Source organism: Amphiura filiformis, chromosome 13 (genome assembly GCF_039555335.1).
Source record: "Amphiura filiformis chromosome 13, Afil_fr2py, whole genome shotgun sequence".
NCBI lineage: Eukaryota > Metazoa > Echinodermata > Ophiuroidea > Amphilepidida > Amphiuridae > Amphiura > Amphiura filiformis.
This window is the reverse complement of record NC_092640.1, coordinates 25,487,768-25,506,036: the sequence shown is the minus strand read 5'-3', so window position 1 is coordinate 25,506,036 and position 18,269 is coordinate 25,487,768. Positions and strand designations below refer to the sequence as shown.

The following is an 18,269-nucleotide window of genomic DNA, read 5'->3' as shown; positions in this document are numbered from 1 at the left end:
TGGCTAAAGATTTTGTTCTTTCTGTTGTACAAAGAACCCTCATCAAGGGTTATCAGTAGAACATTTTTTTAAAGCCAAGAATGGTTTTTAAATCTTTAAGGTTCTTATTAGAACTTTTTTAAGGTTTTACCGTCGTCAGCCGAGTCGACTTGACTATTGCGCCTGTTTTCAAGGCGTGCGTACGCCGCGTCGTGTTCGGCGTTGCGTTGCAGACATCGCAGAGAACGATGCGTGTTGTGCGTGTCAATGCTATTTTTGCGCACCGGCGATAACTAGGGCCAAAAAATAAAGAAAACAATGTTTGCTGAGCGCAAAAAAAAAAGTGGTCGCTTCTAATATATTAAATACATGTACAAACCAAATCTTGCCAGCGTGCTTCCAGTAATAACGGACCTCAAAGTAGGCCTACGACAGTAGGGTCCAATAGATGGTATGAAGTTATAGGCCTACCAAACAAACACAGAATCAGGTTTTTTTTTAACATTAGGCCTAAACGAGTGTTGGTTAAATTGGTTAATTCGTTTTAATAGTATTTTGGCCTAAATGTTGGGTAAGCATTACGGTATATTACAGGCCTATTGAAGGATATAAGTTTGTAGAACGTTTCATAATGAGACACACTACAACAAAATTAAAAACATGTGAAAATGTTATTGTAGACATATATTATTTTGGCAACATTGTTCCAACTAAGAATATGTTTTGCAGCAAGTGTTCAAATGTTTTTGATTGTTATTTTAAAATGTTTTAAAAGTTTATAATCCACCATTTAAATGTTTAAAGCATTTTGTGTTATTGGGTAAAGACCTACTACGTGCACTGAATTCATAATGCATGCGATATAGGCAACACCATCAAAACTATTCGGTTTTAAAAAATGTGTCATACATTTACAAAAATGATATCATAATTGGCCAAACGTTATATGAATCCACCTCGAGATAATTCCGTAGGCCTATAGTTTTTGTGACCAAAAAGTTTTCCTCTCGGTAAACGGCACTAAGGATGCTAAGTAGGCCTATGCCTATAATAATTGTAGGCCTATTATAGTCAAAAACTTCCGCCCATGGTGTCAAACGCTTCGCTTTAACATCTTTAATAAATCCTCTTTTTGGTCATTCGAGTCAGGTGAACATAAAGCTGAAAAAAACTCACTTTGTGTAACTTGATAACTCTTTGGCCCAATATCTTTGCAGAATGGGAGTCTTTCTTACACCCGTTTGTGACCAAAATACATCAAATGATATTTAAAAAAAAAAATATTCTTAGCCTTAATTATAATAGTCGACATTATTATAATTGTTCCTAATTATGGACACTTCTTAGCCTAAGTATCTTTTTTTTTACCTATAGGTAACTTTTTTTTTTACAGTGAAAAATTCCCTGCGTAAACAGACAATTCCTTTTTTGTGGCCATATGCGTAAATGAACGCTGATCCGGCATCAGATCGCGCTTCATACCAGCGCGTTGGCACGCACCAAAATATCCACGTACGCAATTAACTACGCATGGTGTCGCAGAAAAATGCATTTTGACCTATTTTGGTCAATTTACGCGAAAACTAGGTCCGGTACCCCAATTTTTTTGCGCGATTTTATAGAGCTTTTTCTTTTTCATAACATATATAAAATTAAAAAAATTTTGTCTCGACAATTTTTTAATACAACGCAAAAGGTGATATATTTTGGGCAAATTGCTGATTTTGCCATTGAAGTGTACAGAGATTTTTGGAAATGTACAACTCTTTTAAAACGGCTGTAGCTCAAAAGTGAGGTCCGGCACCCCTTGTTTTTTTTACAGATTTATTATCTACACATATCAATGTACAAAATATGTCAATTTAAAAAAATTTGGTCGATAGGTTTAGTAACGACGGTAAAACCTAAATCACTAAAAACATGCATTCCCTTATGAGTTTCAAGAGGTCATAGTTCAAACCCATAGTCACAGAAAAATGTACATGTATCATTAATAGATAATCATGATAATAAAATGCATCATAAATTGATACACTTTCCATGACTCCTTTTAAAAAATATCCCATGTAAAAATTGCACAAAAAACGACATTTTCACCTATATTTAAATTAAATATGTTGAATTAAGTGATGAGTTTGTTCATGTGTTCGGCACACCAAATATGAAGTTTCTACACTCCGTTTAATTTTGAAGAAATGTCAAAAATTCTTAAATAGCGTACTCCCGTTGACATGGAAACGGAATAGAACTCGCGAGTTACAAATTTGCCAACATGGCATAAAAGATTCTCCAGACTCTTCTGAACACTTTTTGATATAAACTGAGCTCAAAAAGAAACTTATATTTTTTTACAACTTGTGAATCACAAGGTCATATCTTAAAATACTGTCAATCAAAATGAACCAAAATTGCACACAGGATTACTTTAATACTCTACTCAAAACACATGTCAGTAACCAAGCAGTTGTCCAACTGACACAACAGCAAAATGCACTGTCATGGGACAGCTTCCTGGACTTCCTCCACTTTCACAGCCCAACATTTGACACACAGCACAAAAATCTGTGAGAATGCACACAAGATCCTTGCACAGATGATAAAACGGTGCTACTTTCTGCTTTTCATACACTTTTTTCATGAAACAGGGCTGGGCTGTGAATGTGGTCCAGGAAGCTGTTCCATGTCAGTGCATTTTGCTGTTGTGTCAGTTGGATAACTGCTTGATTACTGACATGTGTTAAGAGTAGAGTATTGAAGTAATCCTGTGTGTAATTTCGGTTCAATTTGATGGACAGGATTTCAAGATATGACCTTGTGAAAAATTATAAGTTTCTTTTTGAGCTCAGTTTATATACGATTTGTCCATTCAAAACATATCTGTCTTGGGGCTGGCCCCTATAAGGCTGTATTCAACAGTACGGTGTACCATCTCCGCCAATTTCCTTTTTCAATTTCCCTTTTTTTTAATTTCCTTTTTTTTTAATTTCCCCTTTTTTTTTTTTAATTTCACTTTTTTTTAATTCCTTTTTTTTTTGAATTTCCTTTTTTTTTGAATTTCCTTTTTTTTGAAATTCCTTTTTTTTTGAATTTCCTTTTTTTTTTGAATTTCCTTTTTTTTTTTGAATTTCCTTTTTTTTGAATTTCCCCTTTTTTTTTTTTGAATTTCTTTTTTTTTGAATTTCACCTTTTTTTTTTGAATTTCCTTTTTTTTTTTTTTTGAATTTCCTTTTGAATTTCCTTTTTTTTTTTGAATTTCCCCTTTTTTTTGAATTACCCCTTTTTTTTTGAATTTCCTTTTTTTTTTTTGAATTTCCCTTTTTTTTGAATTTCACCTTTTTTTTAATTTCCCAAGTAAAATAGAGTTTGGCAGAGGCGGGGTTCGAACTCACGACGCAGGGCTTTGGATACTCTGTGGGCCTAGCGCCTTAGACCAGTCGGCCACTTGTCATATTGTTATGCTTCTGAAAATTATTTGAACATATGGTCGCAACTTCAACATAGGCCTACCACGTGACAAGCAAAGGCAGAAAATGCGGGAGAAAATGTACCATATTTTGGAATTTTATTTGTTAAAAACATTAATGTGTATTAATAGCGCTCAATTGTTGAGAAATCCGACAATAATAAACATGATAAATGGGCAATTATTATACATGCATTATCGATTTGAACTCGCTAGGCCGTATGGCCGCACCGGCTGCACGTGCTATAATACTCCTATATACCGGGCCCGGGATACCGGGTATATACATGTGGTTCACCTTATAGAACCTGCCATTTTTCGTGCATACACGGTCTGGATTTTCGCGATTTATAGGATAATTACACGTAGGTCCCCCAAAGTTTCTTCCAGTTATTGAAGTGCTTATATAATGACATGATGTTGCATTCAATAATATAAGCCTACGTATACTTTACTTTACCTTTACTGTCACTATTATAATTATATATATAAACTTTTTCATAACCATTTTATAGGCCTACTAGTGTTTTGATGTAATAAATATCAGTATAATTTCGAGTTCAACTGAATGCTTTCATCATGATTAATAACATGTTTTATTTATCAAAAATCGACTATGGCATAGTCTAGGACCTACGTAAAATTTTCATAAAATTTTTACCATCAATAGAGTGTTAATTTTGACTAAATTCAGAAAATATTTTGCCGTATATAATTATAAAATTGAAATAAAATTCTCTGCCTTGATTTATTTGTTTGTTTATGTATTTATTTAACAATTACCGGTAATTGATTATTTGCTTATTTATGTGTTTATTTATCAATCAATGAATTCTTTTATTTAGGCTATTAATTTATTGATCAATTAATGATTTATTTTATTTATATTTATTTCTTTATTTAATCGTTTTCATTTAATAAATTAATTGATAACAACCGTATTCATTCCAATAAGCGCCCATGCCCCAATATAAAGCGCCCACCCAGGGAAGCTTAGGGATTAAGTTTAAGATGTAGCTCCTGGATGACCTTTGACCTCGGATGACCTCGATTTTAAGTTTTACGTGTTCCCCTCATATCAAGGATTCCACCCACCAAGTTTGAGCCCGATCGGACAAAGTTTGAAATTTGACCCTCCATAATGACCTTTGACCTCGCTTGACCTCAATTTTATTTCGGGAATATATTCCCTCGTATCAAGGATTCCACCCACCAAATTTGAGCCCGATCGGACAAAGTTTGAAATTTGACCCCTCCGTAATGACCTTTGACCTTGGTTGACCTCGATTTTATTTCGCGCATTATATTCCCCTTGTATCAAGGATGCCACCCACCAAATTTGGGCCCGATCGGACAAAGTTTAATTTTTTGATGAATATGCATTTTTTTTTGCGAAATAATTTCCCCTTTTTTTTTTAATTTCCCCTTTTTTTTTTTAATTTCCCCGATATTTTTTTTTTTGATGTGCGTATAATGTTGCAGCTAGTGGATTCATGTTAGTATACCGCGGGGAGCATTAGCCTTAGTCAAGGCTTCGTCCGTACTTACCTAGCCGGGACACCGGCTAGGTCTTGTGATGCTATCGGATCTTTCTTCTTTACCTAGCCGGGACACCGGCTAGGTCTTGTGATGCTATCGGATCTTTCTTCTTTCTTCTTCTGCTTCTTTCTTCTGGCAACAAATTTCAAAATGCTTCTTCTCTTACATGTTACATCCTACAATGACGTCACTTGCACATATGCATCGGCTATATCCAGTGTCTATAGGATATTCACAAATTTGGGGTCAAAGGTCATTAAGGGGTCATTTCCGGTATAAAACCAAATATCTTCAAAATGCTTCTTCTCCTACATGTTACATCATATAATGACGTCACTTTCACATATGCATCGGCTATATCCAGTGCCTATAAATTATTCACAGAATTTGGGTCAAAGGTCATTAAGGGGGTCATTTCCGGTCTGAGAGCTAAAAATATTCAAAAAATCACTGTCTTTACAAATTACATAGCAGAGTGTTGTCATTAGCACACATGCATTGCTACCAACCAGGGTCTTTGGTGTGTCTACAGATTAGGGGTCAAATGTCATTAAGGGGTCGCTTCCGGTCAAAAACCAAAAATCATCAAATATGTTCATTTTTTATATCTCAAAACGTAACCAGACCAGAGTGACATAAATTTCATATATGTATTAGTGATACCTGATGTATGCACGGTATTTTTTATTTTTTTGTTCAAAGGTCATTTAGACGTCATTTCCGGTTTAAGCTAAATAACTTCAAGAATTTTTATCTCCATAACTAAGCATAGTAGATTTTTTTAATTTAAACTGTAACAATGCATTTTCTCGGTGTATATGAGGTTTTTTTATATTGGGGTCAAAGGTCATTAAGGAGGTCAAAATGTCAAATTTGCAAAAAAATGTTTAAAATTACGGAAAAGTAGCTGTATCTCAGCCTATGGAAAACGGATAAAGCCCCTACATGCTACAGTGATGCACCATTAATGGTACGAGATGTCCATAATAGCCGGTCAAAGGTCAAACTTTAAGTTAAGGCTGGCATTTCCGGCCCGGCTAGGTCCAGATCTGTAACCAGATCTAGTTCTTCTTCTGCTTCTTTCTTCTGGCAACAAATTTCAAAATGCTTCTTCTCTTACATGTTACATCCTACAATGACGTCACTTGCACATATGCATCGGCTATATCCAGTGTCTATAGGATATTCACAAATTTGGGGTCAAAGGTCATTAAGGGTCATTTCCGGTATAAAACCAAATATCTTCAAAATGCTTCTTCTCCTACATGTTACATCATATAATGACGTCACTTGCACATATGCATCGGCTATATCCAGTGCCTATAAATTATTCACAGAATTTGGGTCAAAGGTCATTAAGGGGTTCATTTCCGATCTGAAATCTAAAAATATTCAAAAGATCACTTTCTTTACAAATTACATAGCAGAGTGTTGTCATAAGCACACATGCATTGCTACCAACCAGGGTCTTTAGGGTGTCTACAGTTTTGGGGTCAAAGGTCATTAAGGGGTCTCTACCGGGCAAAAACCAAAAATCATCAAATATGTTAATTTTTTTATATCTCAAAACGTAACCAGACCAGAGTGATATAAATTTCATATATGTATTAGTGATACCTGATGTATGCACGGTATTTTTATTTTTTGGTCAAAGGTCATTTAGACGTCATTTCCGGTTTTAAGCTAAATAACTTCAAGAATTTTATCTCCATAACTAAGCATAGTAGATTTTAAAATTTAAACTGTAACAATGCATTTTCTCGGTGTATACGAGTTTTTTTTTTTATATTGGGGTCAAAGGTCATTAAGGAGGTCAAAACGTCAAATTTGCAACTGAATGTTTAAAGTTAGGGAAAAGTAGCTGTATCTCAGCCTATGGAAGACGGATAAAGCCCCTACATGCTACAGTGATGCACCATTAATGGTGTGAGATGTCCATAATAGCCGGTCAAAGGTCAAACTTTAAGTTAAGACTGGCATTTCCGGCCCCGGCTAGGTCCAGATCTGTAACCAGATCTAGTTTATATTTGAACACAGCTGTCCAACATGGATAGCGCTCGCATAGCGTTCTATTTACAAGCCGACGACGGATGTCGGCTTGTTCTGTCTCTTCTCAATTCTTACCTAGCCGGGACACCGGCTAGGTCTTGTGATGCTATCGGATCTTTCTTCTGCTTCTTTACCTAGCCGGGACACCGGCTAGGTCTTGTGATGCTATCGGATCTTTCTTACCTAGCCGGGACACCGGCTAGGTCTTGTGATGCTATCGGATCTTTCTTCTTCTTTCTTCTTCTGGCAACAAATTTCAAAATGCTTCTTCTCTTACATGTTACATCCTACAATGACGTCACTTGCACATATGCATCGGCTATATCCAGTGTCTATAAGATGTTCACAAATTTAGGGTCAAAGGTCATTAAGGGGTCATTTCCGGTATAAAACCAAATATCTTCAAAATGCTTCTTCTGCCACAAATTACATAGTACGATGATGTCACTTACACATATGCATCAGCTATTACAGGTACACAAAAGTTATTCTCCGATTTTGGGTCAAAGGTCATTAAGGGGTCATTTCGGTCTGAAAGCTAAAAATATTCAAAAAATCACTGTTTTTACAAAATACATAGCAGAGTGTTGTCATTAGCACACATGCATTGCTACTAACCAGGGTCTTTGGGGTGTCTACAGTTTTGGGGTCAAAGGTCATTAAGGGGTCACTTCCGGTCAAAACCCAAAAATCGTCAAATATGTTCATTTTTTTTATCTCAAAACCTAACCAGACCAGAGTGACATAAACTTCATATATGCATTAGTGTTACTCGATGTATGCACAGTATTTTTATTATTTTGGTCAAAGGTCATTTAGACGTCATTTCCGGTTTGAAGCTAAATAACTTCAAGAATTTTTATCTCCATAACTAAGCATAGTAGATTTTTTTTATTTAAACTGTAACAATGCATTTTCTCGGTGTATATGAGGTTTTTCTTATATTGGGGTCAAAGGTCATTAAGAAGGTCAAAACATCAAATTTGCACAAAAATGTTTAAAATTACGGAAAAGTAGCTGTATCTCAGCCTATGGAAGACGGATAAAGCCCCTACATGCTACAGTGATGCACCATTAATGGTGTGAGATGTCCATAATAGCCGGTCAAAGGTCAAACTTTAAGACGGGCATTTCCGGCCCCGGCTAGGTCCAGATCTGTAGCCAGATCTAGTTCTTTCTTTCTTTCTGGCAACACGTGCGTGACTTGCCACGTTTCGCCCTAGCTCTGTTATGCTTTGACAGTTTTTGACCATACTTGGTCACAAACACCACTGACCATGTCCCCACATGTGACATGACATTGAACTCCATTTGACCTTTGACCTGCTCACTATGGCAAAAATGTGATTTTTACTCTAAAATGCTTCTTCTTCCACAAATAACATGTGATGGTGACATGCTTAGGTCATGTGACTTGACTTTGGTCGGTGTCTATAATTTATTCACAGAATTTGGGTCAAAGGTCATTAAGGGGTCATTTCCGGTCTGAGAGCTAAAAATATTCAAAAAATCACTGTTTTTACAAATTACATAGCAGAGTGCTGTCATTAGCACACATGCATTGCTACTAACCAGGGTCTTTGGGGTGTCTACAGTTTTGGGGTCAAAGGTCATTAAGGGGTCGCTTCCGGTCAAAACCCAAAAATCATCAAATATGTTCATTTTTTTTATATCTCAAAACGTAACCAGACCAGAGTGACATAAACTTCATATATGCATTAGTGTTACCCGATGTATGCACAGTATTTTTATTTTTTTGGTCAAAGGTCATTTAGACGTCATTTCCGGTTTTAAGCTAAATAATTTCAAGAATTTTTATCTCCATAACTAAACATAGTAGATTTTTTTAATTTAAACTGTAACAATGCATTTTCTTGGTGTAAATAAGGTTTTTTTTATATTGGGGTCAAAGGTCATTAAGGAGGTCAAAACGTCAAATTTGCAAAAAAATGTTTAAAAATACGGAAAAGTATCTATATCTCAGCATATGGAAGACGGTTAAACCCCTTACATGCTACAGTGATGCACCATTAATGGTGTGAGATGTCCATAATAGCCGGTCAAATGTCAAACTTTAAGGCGACACCCGCATTTCCCGCCCCGGCTAGGTCCAGATCTGTAACCAGATCTAGTTCTGCTTCTTCTTCTGGCAACAGATTTCAAAATGCTTCTTCTCCTACATGTTACATCCTATAATGACGTCACTTGCACATATGCACCGGCTATATCCAGTGTCTATAGGATATTCACAAATTTGGGGTCAAAAAGGTCATTAAGGGGTCATTTCCGGTATAAAAGCAAATATCTTCAAAATGCTTCTTCTGCCACAAATTACATAGTACGATGATGTCACTTACACATATGCATCGGCTATTACAGGTACACACAAGTTATTCTCCGATTTTGGGTCAAAGGTCATTAAGGGGTCATTTCCGGTCTGAAAGCTAAAAATATTCAAAAAATCACTGTTTTTACCAATTACATAGCAGAGTGTTGTCATTAGCACACATGCATTGCTACCAACCAGGGTCTTTGGGGTGTCTACAGTTTTGAGGTCAAAGGTCATTAAGGGGTCGCTTCCGGTCAAAAACCAAAAATCATCAAATATGTTCATTTTTTATTATCTTAAAACGGAACCTGACCAGAGTGATATAAACTTCATATATGCATTAGTGTTACCTGATGTATGCACGGTATTTTTATTTTTCTGGTCAAAGGTCATTTAGACGTCATTTCCGGTTTTAAGCTAAATAACTTCAAGAATTTTTATCTCCATAACTAAGCATAGTAGATTTTTAAATTTAAACTGTAACAATGCATTTTCCCGGTGTATATGAGGTTTTTTTTATATTGGGGTCAAAGGTCATTAGGGAGGTCAAAACGTCAAATTTGCAAAAAAAATTTAAAATTACGGAAAGGTAGCTGTATCTCAGCCTATGGAAGACGGATAAAGCTCCTACATGCTACAGTGATGCACCATTAATGGTGTGAGATGTCCATAATAGCCGGTCAAAGGTCAAACTTTAAGTTAAGACTGGCATTTCCGGCCCTGGCTAGGTCCAGATCTGTAACCAGATCTAGTTCTTCTTCTTCTTCTTCTGGCAACTCGTGACATTTTGCGTGACTTGCCACGTTTCGCCCTAGCTCTCTTATGCTTCGACAGATTTCAACCATAGTTGAGCCAAATGACCACTGGACTAGGCCAAACCTTCCATTTGACTTTGACCTTGCTGTGACCTTTGACCTAGCTATAATGGTCAAAAGTGTGATTTCACAAAAATGCTACTCCTTCCACAAATTTCATGCAATGATCATGTGACTCATGCATATGAATCAACATGTGGCAGTGCTTAAAACTTCCTAAAAAGAATTGAGGTCAAAGGTCATTAAGGGGGTCATTCCCGGTCTGAAAGCTAAAAATATTCAAAAAATCACTGTCTTTACAAAATATATAGCAGAGAGTCGCCATTAGCACACATGCATTGCTACTAGCCAGGGTCTTTAGGATGCCTACAGGTTTGGGGTCAAAGGTCATTAAGGGGTTACTTCCGGTCAAAAACCAAAAATGTTCAAAAAATTTTATCTCAAAATGTAAACAGACCAGAATAATATAACCAACATACATGAATTAGTGTTCCCTGATGTATGCATGGTATTTTTATTTTGGGGGTCAAAGGTCATTAAGGGGTCACTTACTGTTTTTAGCTGAATAACTTCAAGAATTTTTATCTCAAGAACTGAACATGTTAGAATTTTTTAATTAAAATTGGAACAATGCATTTTGTCGGTGTACATAAGGTTTTTTTACATTGAGGTCAAAGGTCACTAAAGGGGTCAAAAGGTCAATCAAAAATTTTCAAAAAATCAAAATCGATGTATAAGTTCCGATTAAGCTGAAATTCACCAGGAATATTTCTTATGACATCCTAAGCACAGTGCAAGAGCAGTTGACCCCATCCGTAACCCAGGGGTCAAGTTATAGGGGTCAAATTGCGGCTTGTATTCAGCGTCTGTTGACTCTAGTTTTTTATATCTTGGCCTATAGTGAAGACAAAAATTAAATCCAAACCTAGTAAAACAATCCGAATCCAATAGAGTGATCACGAGGCTTATATTAAAAGAGGCCTAATTTGAATTAGATTAGAATAATAATTGTTAATAATATATTAAATATTTAGACCCTTCCACTGTATAAGTCTTTATTCGGCCTATAGCTAAAGCCACAATTTCTCCGTGTTCATGGTGTTCCAAAATCTAAAATCCGTCTTGCAAATTGGACGATTCCGTGATTTTCCGTGTCCACTATAAAGCACTAGGCCTATGGCCAGAATCTTGGATCGTAGGCCTAAAATTAATGCTAGAATTGATTGTTTAATGGTTGATTACTGCTAAATAATCACTTTTCTTTGTTTTATTTTACAAATCAACACAAAAGTTAGACATTTTATACAGTTTTTCACTATTTGGTGGCATTTTCAAATTTCCCTGAGCAAACCCCGACATAAGATGAGTTTTTAACATCTTTTTAAACATAGTTACATTTTTAGCAGTTCTAAAATATATAGGCAATTCATTCCATGACGTGGAGCTGCAATTTCAAATGACTCATGTGCTCTTATTTTGTTTCTTGAAGAAGTTGCATGTTTCCAGATCGAAGAGTAGGCCTACGAGTGGGAACATAATTTGAAAGAAGTTCAGATAAATATGACGGAGCAATAGGCCTATCATTATTACATTTATATACAATCAACATAAGTTAACAACAATTCATTGGAACACAGGAAGCCAATGCAGTTCCTTACCAGTGTCTTATTAGTTTGTGAGAAAAATGCAAAAATAGTCACATATGCCTAATAGTCATAAAATAGCTCTATTAAATAGTACGAATATGCCGTCCCTTTACATGGCAATTTTAATGGCAATTTTAAAACATTTGGCATGTGCAAAGGAGGGGGGGGGGGCGAAGATTTTTTTTGGCAGGCCGAGAAGGGAAGCAAGCAATTGTTTTGGCACGCCTTGGGAAAATTACACCCCCCCCCTCTCACGGGCCGGGATAAAACCACTGCGATTTATATACTAGTATTCTTATGGTTTTCCCGTGACTTGAAATAAGTCTACGGCCCTAGCACACAGGCTCCGGCACAGGCTATATCAGTGGTGTAAATAATACACACACATGGTCTGACCACTGACTTCTACACAGTGGGTCTGTCCATATACTATATCCATGGTCTGTCACACGTAAAGACTACAGTGCGAGCAAATTCTTGGAGTATGTGTCTCGGCCAAGATTCTGCTTTGTGAGAAAATAAAAGGGGGAATTAAAAAAAAAGAGGGAAAAAAAAAAAAAAAAAAAAAGAGAGAAATTAAAAAAAAAGGGGAAAAAAAAAAAAAAGGAAAAAAAAAAAAAAAGGGAAATTAAAAAAAGTGGAAATTAAAAAAAAAAGGGAAATTAAAGAAAAAGGGAAATTAAAAAAAAGGGGAAATAAAAAAAGAAATTAAAAAAAGAAAAAAAAAAAAAGGGAAATTAAAAAAAAAAGGGGAATTAAAAAAAAGGAAATAAAAAAAAAGGGGAATTAAAAAGGAAATTGGCGGAGATGGTACACCGTACAACAGTTTGTCCAAGGTTTTTCCATGACTGAATCGCATACTTTTGAGGGACCGAGGTAAAACAAATTCTCTATTTAATCCATCGTCAGGTCACGCGAATTCAACTCATCAAATGACAAGGAACTTATAGTAAAGGGTTATATAAAAACGATATAAAAGAAGTATTATACATGTATCGCCAAGTCATTAATGATATCATTTCCTGTGTGCTGTTACCAATTCCCAGGTAGGTCAGGTCGTGCCAAACCCCGTGCCAAACTTCATTAATGATCTCTGGAATCTGGATGTCACACTCTGGTATTTGTTAAGGGAAAATGGTTATAACTGGTTCATTTCTTGATCAACGAACGAATTAGAGATTTATATAATTACTGATACTGTTCGCGACGCGATGGAGTCTTCAGAGGAAAACAAGCGGGGATCATGGGGATCTGGCAAGAGTAAATTGTAAGTATATGTTTTTGTAGTGGGATTTTAAATTTAAAAACGACAAAAATGTGACGCAACATCTGGTGAAAACAAATTAATACACAAAGTTTTAGTTTGATAGATACGCAAGCAGGTTCATTGAACCATGGTAGGTATTCTATAGGCCTAATACCTACCATGATTGAACTTAATTATAGCCGGGGCAAGCATTTTTGGTACCCTTTTTGGATTTGTTTTGGGGAACTTCATAATTATTGCACAGACACTATAGTTAATAATACTTACTATATACTATACTCTTCTTGCTCAGTACTTTTGCTTTCTCTAATAAGAAAAGGCCCTGCACTATATGGGCTAAAATTACTGGCCTAAGCTTGGTAGCAAGATATGAATGTTATTAGTATTATATAATGTTCTTCATCACTCAGTATACAGTAAGCCAAAAAATTAAGGTACCAGTTATGTTCACCTCCTGTATATCCTACACAAAGACAGATATGTCATAATTGGAACCAGCAGCCAATAGCGGCATCTTTTAGCTCGAATTTAAGACCTCATTCGTTGAAATTGTTCAAGAAATAAAGTCGCGGCGATCCCAAAACCCAAGGAAGATATCAATTTAAAAGTTGCAGACGGTTTGCTGCATTAAATGCCCTGTACACAAAGTGTTCGTGAACAAGAGAACTAGCGCAACTTTTGATTTCTTTTCTTCATTAGGTTTTAGATCACCGTTTCTTTAATTCTCAACCAATTTCAACAAATATGGTCTTAAATCAGACCTAAAGAGTACAGGTATTGACTGTCTGTTTTAATTTTGACATATTTGTCTTTATTTAGGATATACAGGGGTGAACATAACTGGTACCTTAATTCTTTGGCTCACTGTACATATTTTTGCCCGTAATTTTTGCCTATTTCTTTTAAGGTGGTGTAACGCTCAATTCAGGCTTTTGGCTTTTGTTACATCTCCGCCATCTATTTTAAATTCTATTTTGCCGTTTTGTTAAATTTGCTTGCATGTATTTTGATTAATTATTGAGGTCCCTGCAGCTCCACGCTATGCGTTTAGCAGGGTCCTCGTCAGTCAATATTATTTTAGTCATATTAATTATTATATAAGATAAATTATCTGATTTGTAAATTGTAAATTGCCTATATCCACATATAAACATATTATTATATATTGTATATTAACGTCATGAACAGTAATATTATATATTACATAGATTATGTATTCAAGTTATATTAACCATCACAAATTATTATCAATATATCTTTTTGTTAATATTATTGCAATTTACTCTTATTATTAATTGTTATTATATTTATTAAACTATGTCTATTGTACTCAATGTTATTATTATATATGCTATGCTATGTATGATATTGATTGATAAAATAAATTTGAACTTGAAAATAAAATAAATTTGAACTTGATATGATGGAAATAAATAAAATACGTATGTATGTAATATGTAGGCCTATAGCTCAATTTTCATTGTTGCCGACGTTGGTTTGATTGGGATCAGTCATCTAGTCGTGTTGTTGGGAGCGCTGAAACGTTTAAAAAACAGAATGCTATATAAAATATTCCATAATTATTAATCAAGACTAGGCCTATGTGTAAAAATTATACTTAATTGGGTCTTATTATTTTCTAGGTTCCATTTCAATAAGAAAACCGAAAAGGAAGAAAAGTTAACGAAGAAGAAATCCGACAAACGTGATAAGCATGACAAGAAATCCAAAACGGTACAACCCGTGGAGCCTGTATCACATAAGAAAAAGAACAGAGACTCGTTGCCTGAAGAGCTTTCTCCAAAAGACGTCTCCAACATCAACGAGAACGTCAGCAAGGATAAGATGGTAAGTACTTTATAGATGTATTCAGTGGCGGCACTACGGGAGGGGGGCAGGGGGGAATCCCCAATATTTTAATTTCCTCAGTCCCCCCACACACTTTTAAGGCAAAAACGCCAAAATTACATTTCCACTTTTTGCGGCAAAAATTGAAATTTGTTGACCCCCTGAAATTCACTTCCCCCCATGCTTCCCCCGCCAAAAAAAATCTATACAAAAAGATTTTTGCATAAAAAACGAAAGTCATTAAAAATATCTTGCTTCAGCATCATATCGCACTTTTCGTGAACATTTTGGCACTATTATTCTTAAACCACGTGAATTCTTTTAAATGCGAAGAAAATACAACACAAGGAGAATCTCTGTTTGGAGTGAGAGGTAAAATTTAAAATGTCACAGCTAGATTGTTAACGTAATATTTTAAATAATGTTGAAATATGTTAAAGAGTATTGATCAATTTCTCGATTGCTCGATCTTTTGATTGATTGAATTGATTATTTGAGTACCTCATAGGTATTTGAGGAGATACCTATGTACCTCCAAAACAACCTACACGAACACCTCTCTCACCGTAAGGTACAGGGTGTCCCAAAAAAAAGAGGCCCCCTCATTGCGCCCTCTTTTTCTCCTTTTTCAGAAAAGTTGATCAAGTATGTGTTGGTATGTAAAGAAGCCTTTACCCGTTAGCATTAATAAACCGAAACAATTATTTCAATCGGCTCATAACTTTTGAAGATATGCCCTTTTAAAGAAATATATCCGTTTTTTACTCTGTCCACGGAGGTTTGGCTACTTCAAAGATTGAAAAGTGCATATACCATGCATGAATATAAAACATTCCTCGATGATAACTTTATGAAATAACAACTTTATTTTAGGGGGTGAGCTTATGGGTTATGGATTTTGTTAAGTGTCATTAATTTGGGCGAAATTGATGTGGGATGGGACTTCTTTTGCTATATTTGCAATAACTTGTGTTTTTCTCGGTTATTTTATGCCTTTTGTTTTATTGTGTTTCTTACTTTCTTACTGTATTGTTTCTTGCTTTCTTTTTATTGACAACAAGTCCCCAGCAAACACAAAACATTTTCGACATCATTCGCAAAAGGTTATAAAAGGTTGTCAGAAAACGTTTAAATGTCGGGTTATATAAAGGGTACATTATGGTATAAAACGTTTTCATAACATTAAATAACATTTGTTGGTAATTTACTGCACAGCAAATACAAATGTTTTACAGAAAACATTTAAATGTCGGGTTATATAAAGGGTATAAAAACGCTTTAATAACATTCCAAAAACATTTTTGAAAACTTGGTACAAATCATTCTAAACAGAATGTTATTTTGGCGTTGAAAAAATATTTTTCAAAAAATGGTTGCCCAAAATATTTACAATAACGTTTTTAAAATGTTTTCACGACCTTTATATAACCGATATTTAAATGTTATTAAAACGTTTTGTAAGAAGCCTTTTAAGAACATTTCTGTGTTTGCTGGGTGCAAATATTTTAACATAATGTTATTTAAGTGTTGACAAAATATTTGGCCAAAAATGTTTGCAAAAATAGTTTACAATGACATTTCGAAAACATTTTAAAAATATTGTTGTAGTGTGTTTTCATACAAAACGTTAAACGATTTCATGACCTTTATATAACCCGACATTTTAATGTTATTAAAACGTTTTTACCTAAACCAAAACCCAAAATATAACTTATTTAAAACGTTTTAAAAACGTTTTTGTGTTTGCTGGGTCATTTCTCTTTTTGGAATACAAGGTAGCCCTGAAAAAGGATGTTTAGTTTGTCTTTGGTTCTTTTGAAGTGAGTTTATTGTGCTGCTTTGCCCTCTACCTGGTTGCTTTTTTGACGAATATAGGTTTCAGCCCTAGTCCTCATGGCATCAATTGCGTTGCGTAACCTTTTATGCCGGATAGGCCTACTTGCGAATATCAGTAAAACGTTTGCAAAGATCTTGGATTTTGCCACAGATGAAGAAATCAAGTGGTGTCAGGTCTGGTGATCTTGCATGCAATTCCACAGCTTGATCCATCCCAACCACTCTGTTTGCTATCCGTGGTCAGAGTGAAAAACGGGTACTTGTCTTTAAAAGGACATATCTTCAAAAGTTGAGAGCCGATTAAAATAATTGTTTTGGTTTATTAAAGCTAACAAGTAAAGGTTTCTTTACATATAAAATATATCTGATAAACTTTTTAGAAATAGGCAAAAAAGAGGGCGCAATGAGGGGCCTCTTTTTTTTTTGGGGGCACCCTGTATATCGTCTTTGAAGCCTTTAATCATTGATTGATTGATTGATTGATTGATTGATTGAGTAGTTGATTAATTGATTGACTGATATACTGATCAATTGATCGATCGATCGATCGATCGATTGATTGATTGTTTAATCATTAATCCTCTTTAAATTTTACAGGGATCCGAACAACCCACACCAACACCTCTCTCACCGAAAAGGGTATCGGCAGTGAAGAACATGGTATCTGAAACAAATATCATAGATTCGGACAAAATAGTTTCCAGCTCAGAGCAACAAACGTTTGGCAGATCAATCTTGCAAAAATTATTATTCGCCTTCTACTTCATGGCATCGTGGTTTACACTTCAGTAACTTGAGTGCTATACGTAAACTTGTGAACATAAGCAGTGGCGTAGACAAGGGGAAGGGAAGGGGAAAAGGGGGAGGCTCCCAAGAAGTCTTGTCCCCCTGTACACCCTCTGCAAAAAGTGTTGGCTACGCTACTGAACAAAAACTATATTGTATATATTATTTGAATACTACAATGTATAGATGAGTTTACTTCAATATGTTAATGAGAAAAATATGAGCTTTCACCTGATATCCAAATCTGCATTTTGATGGGAGTAAAGTGGGGGATGATGCTGACAATCGGGTCACACACCTTTAATGCCCACCTTGGGTCGAAAATTTGTATGACCCCCCCTCCAGACTCAGGACACATTGCCGGAACAAAGTGCGCGGAGTGCGTACAATTCTTTTCGTAGTAAAGAAGGCCCGCGATGCGCGCCAAAAGCATAATATAACAAAAGGATTGTACGCATATTTTAATTGTTAAAAGGGCATTTCGTGATCCACAGCCTCACCCCCCCCACTTTTCTCAAAAAAGTTGAGATTTTTATATCACTGGAAACCTCTGGCTACATAATGTTTTTATGTACAAAATATTTCTTGCAGATTAATTCGTTTAGCAAAGATATCGTGAAATTTGAATTTCGTTCTGGTGCACCAGAACGAAATTACAACGTATTGTCTATGGAGCAGTGTAATGCTAGGATCACGAAAGAATGCGAGCGCA

The 18,269-nt window shown here is 35.5% G+C and overlaps 1 protein-coding gene across 1 annotated transcript; it reads left to right on the top strand.

Annotated features, from left to right (window-relative positions):
* The first annotated feature begins 12,933 nt into the window (after window positions 1-12,933).
* Window positions 12,934-17,857, top strand: LOC140167238 (uncharacterized). Its single transcript, XM_072190582.1, has 3 exons — window positions 12,934-13,087; window positions 14,731-14,935; window positions 17,369-17,857. The coding sequence occupies exons 1-3, from the start codon at window positions 13,032-13,034 to the stop codon at window positions 17,561-17,563; spliced, it is 456 nt and encodes a 151-aa protein (XP_072046683.1). The 5' UTR covers window positions 12,934-13,031; the 3' UTR covers window positions 17,564-17,857.
* Window positions 17,858-18,269: the final 412 nt, after the last annotated feature.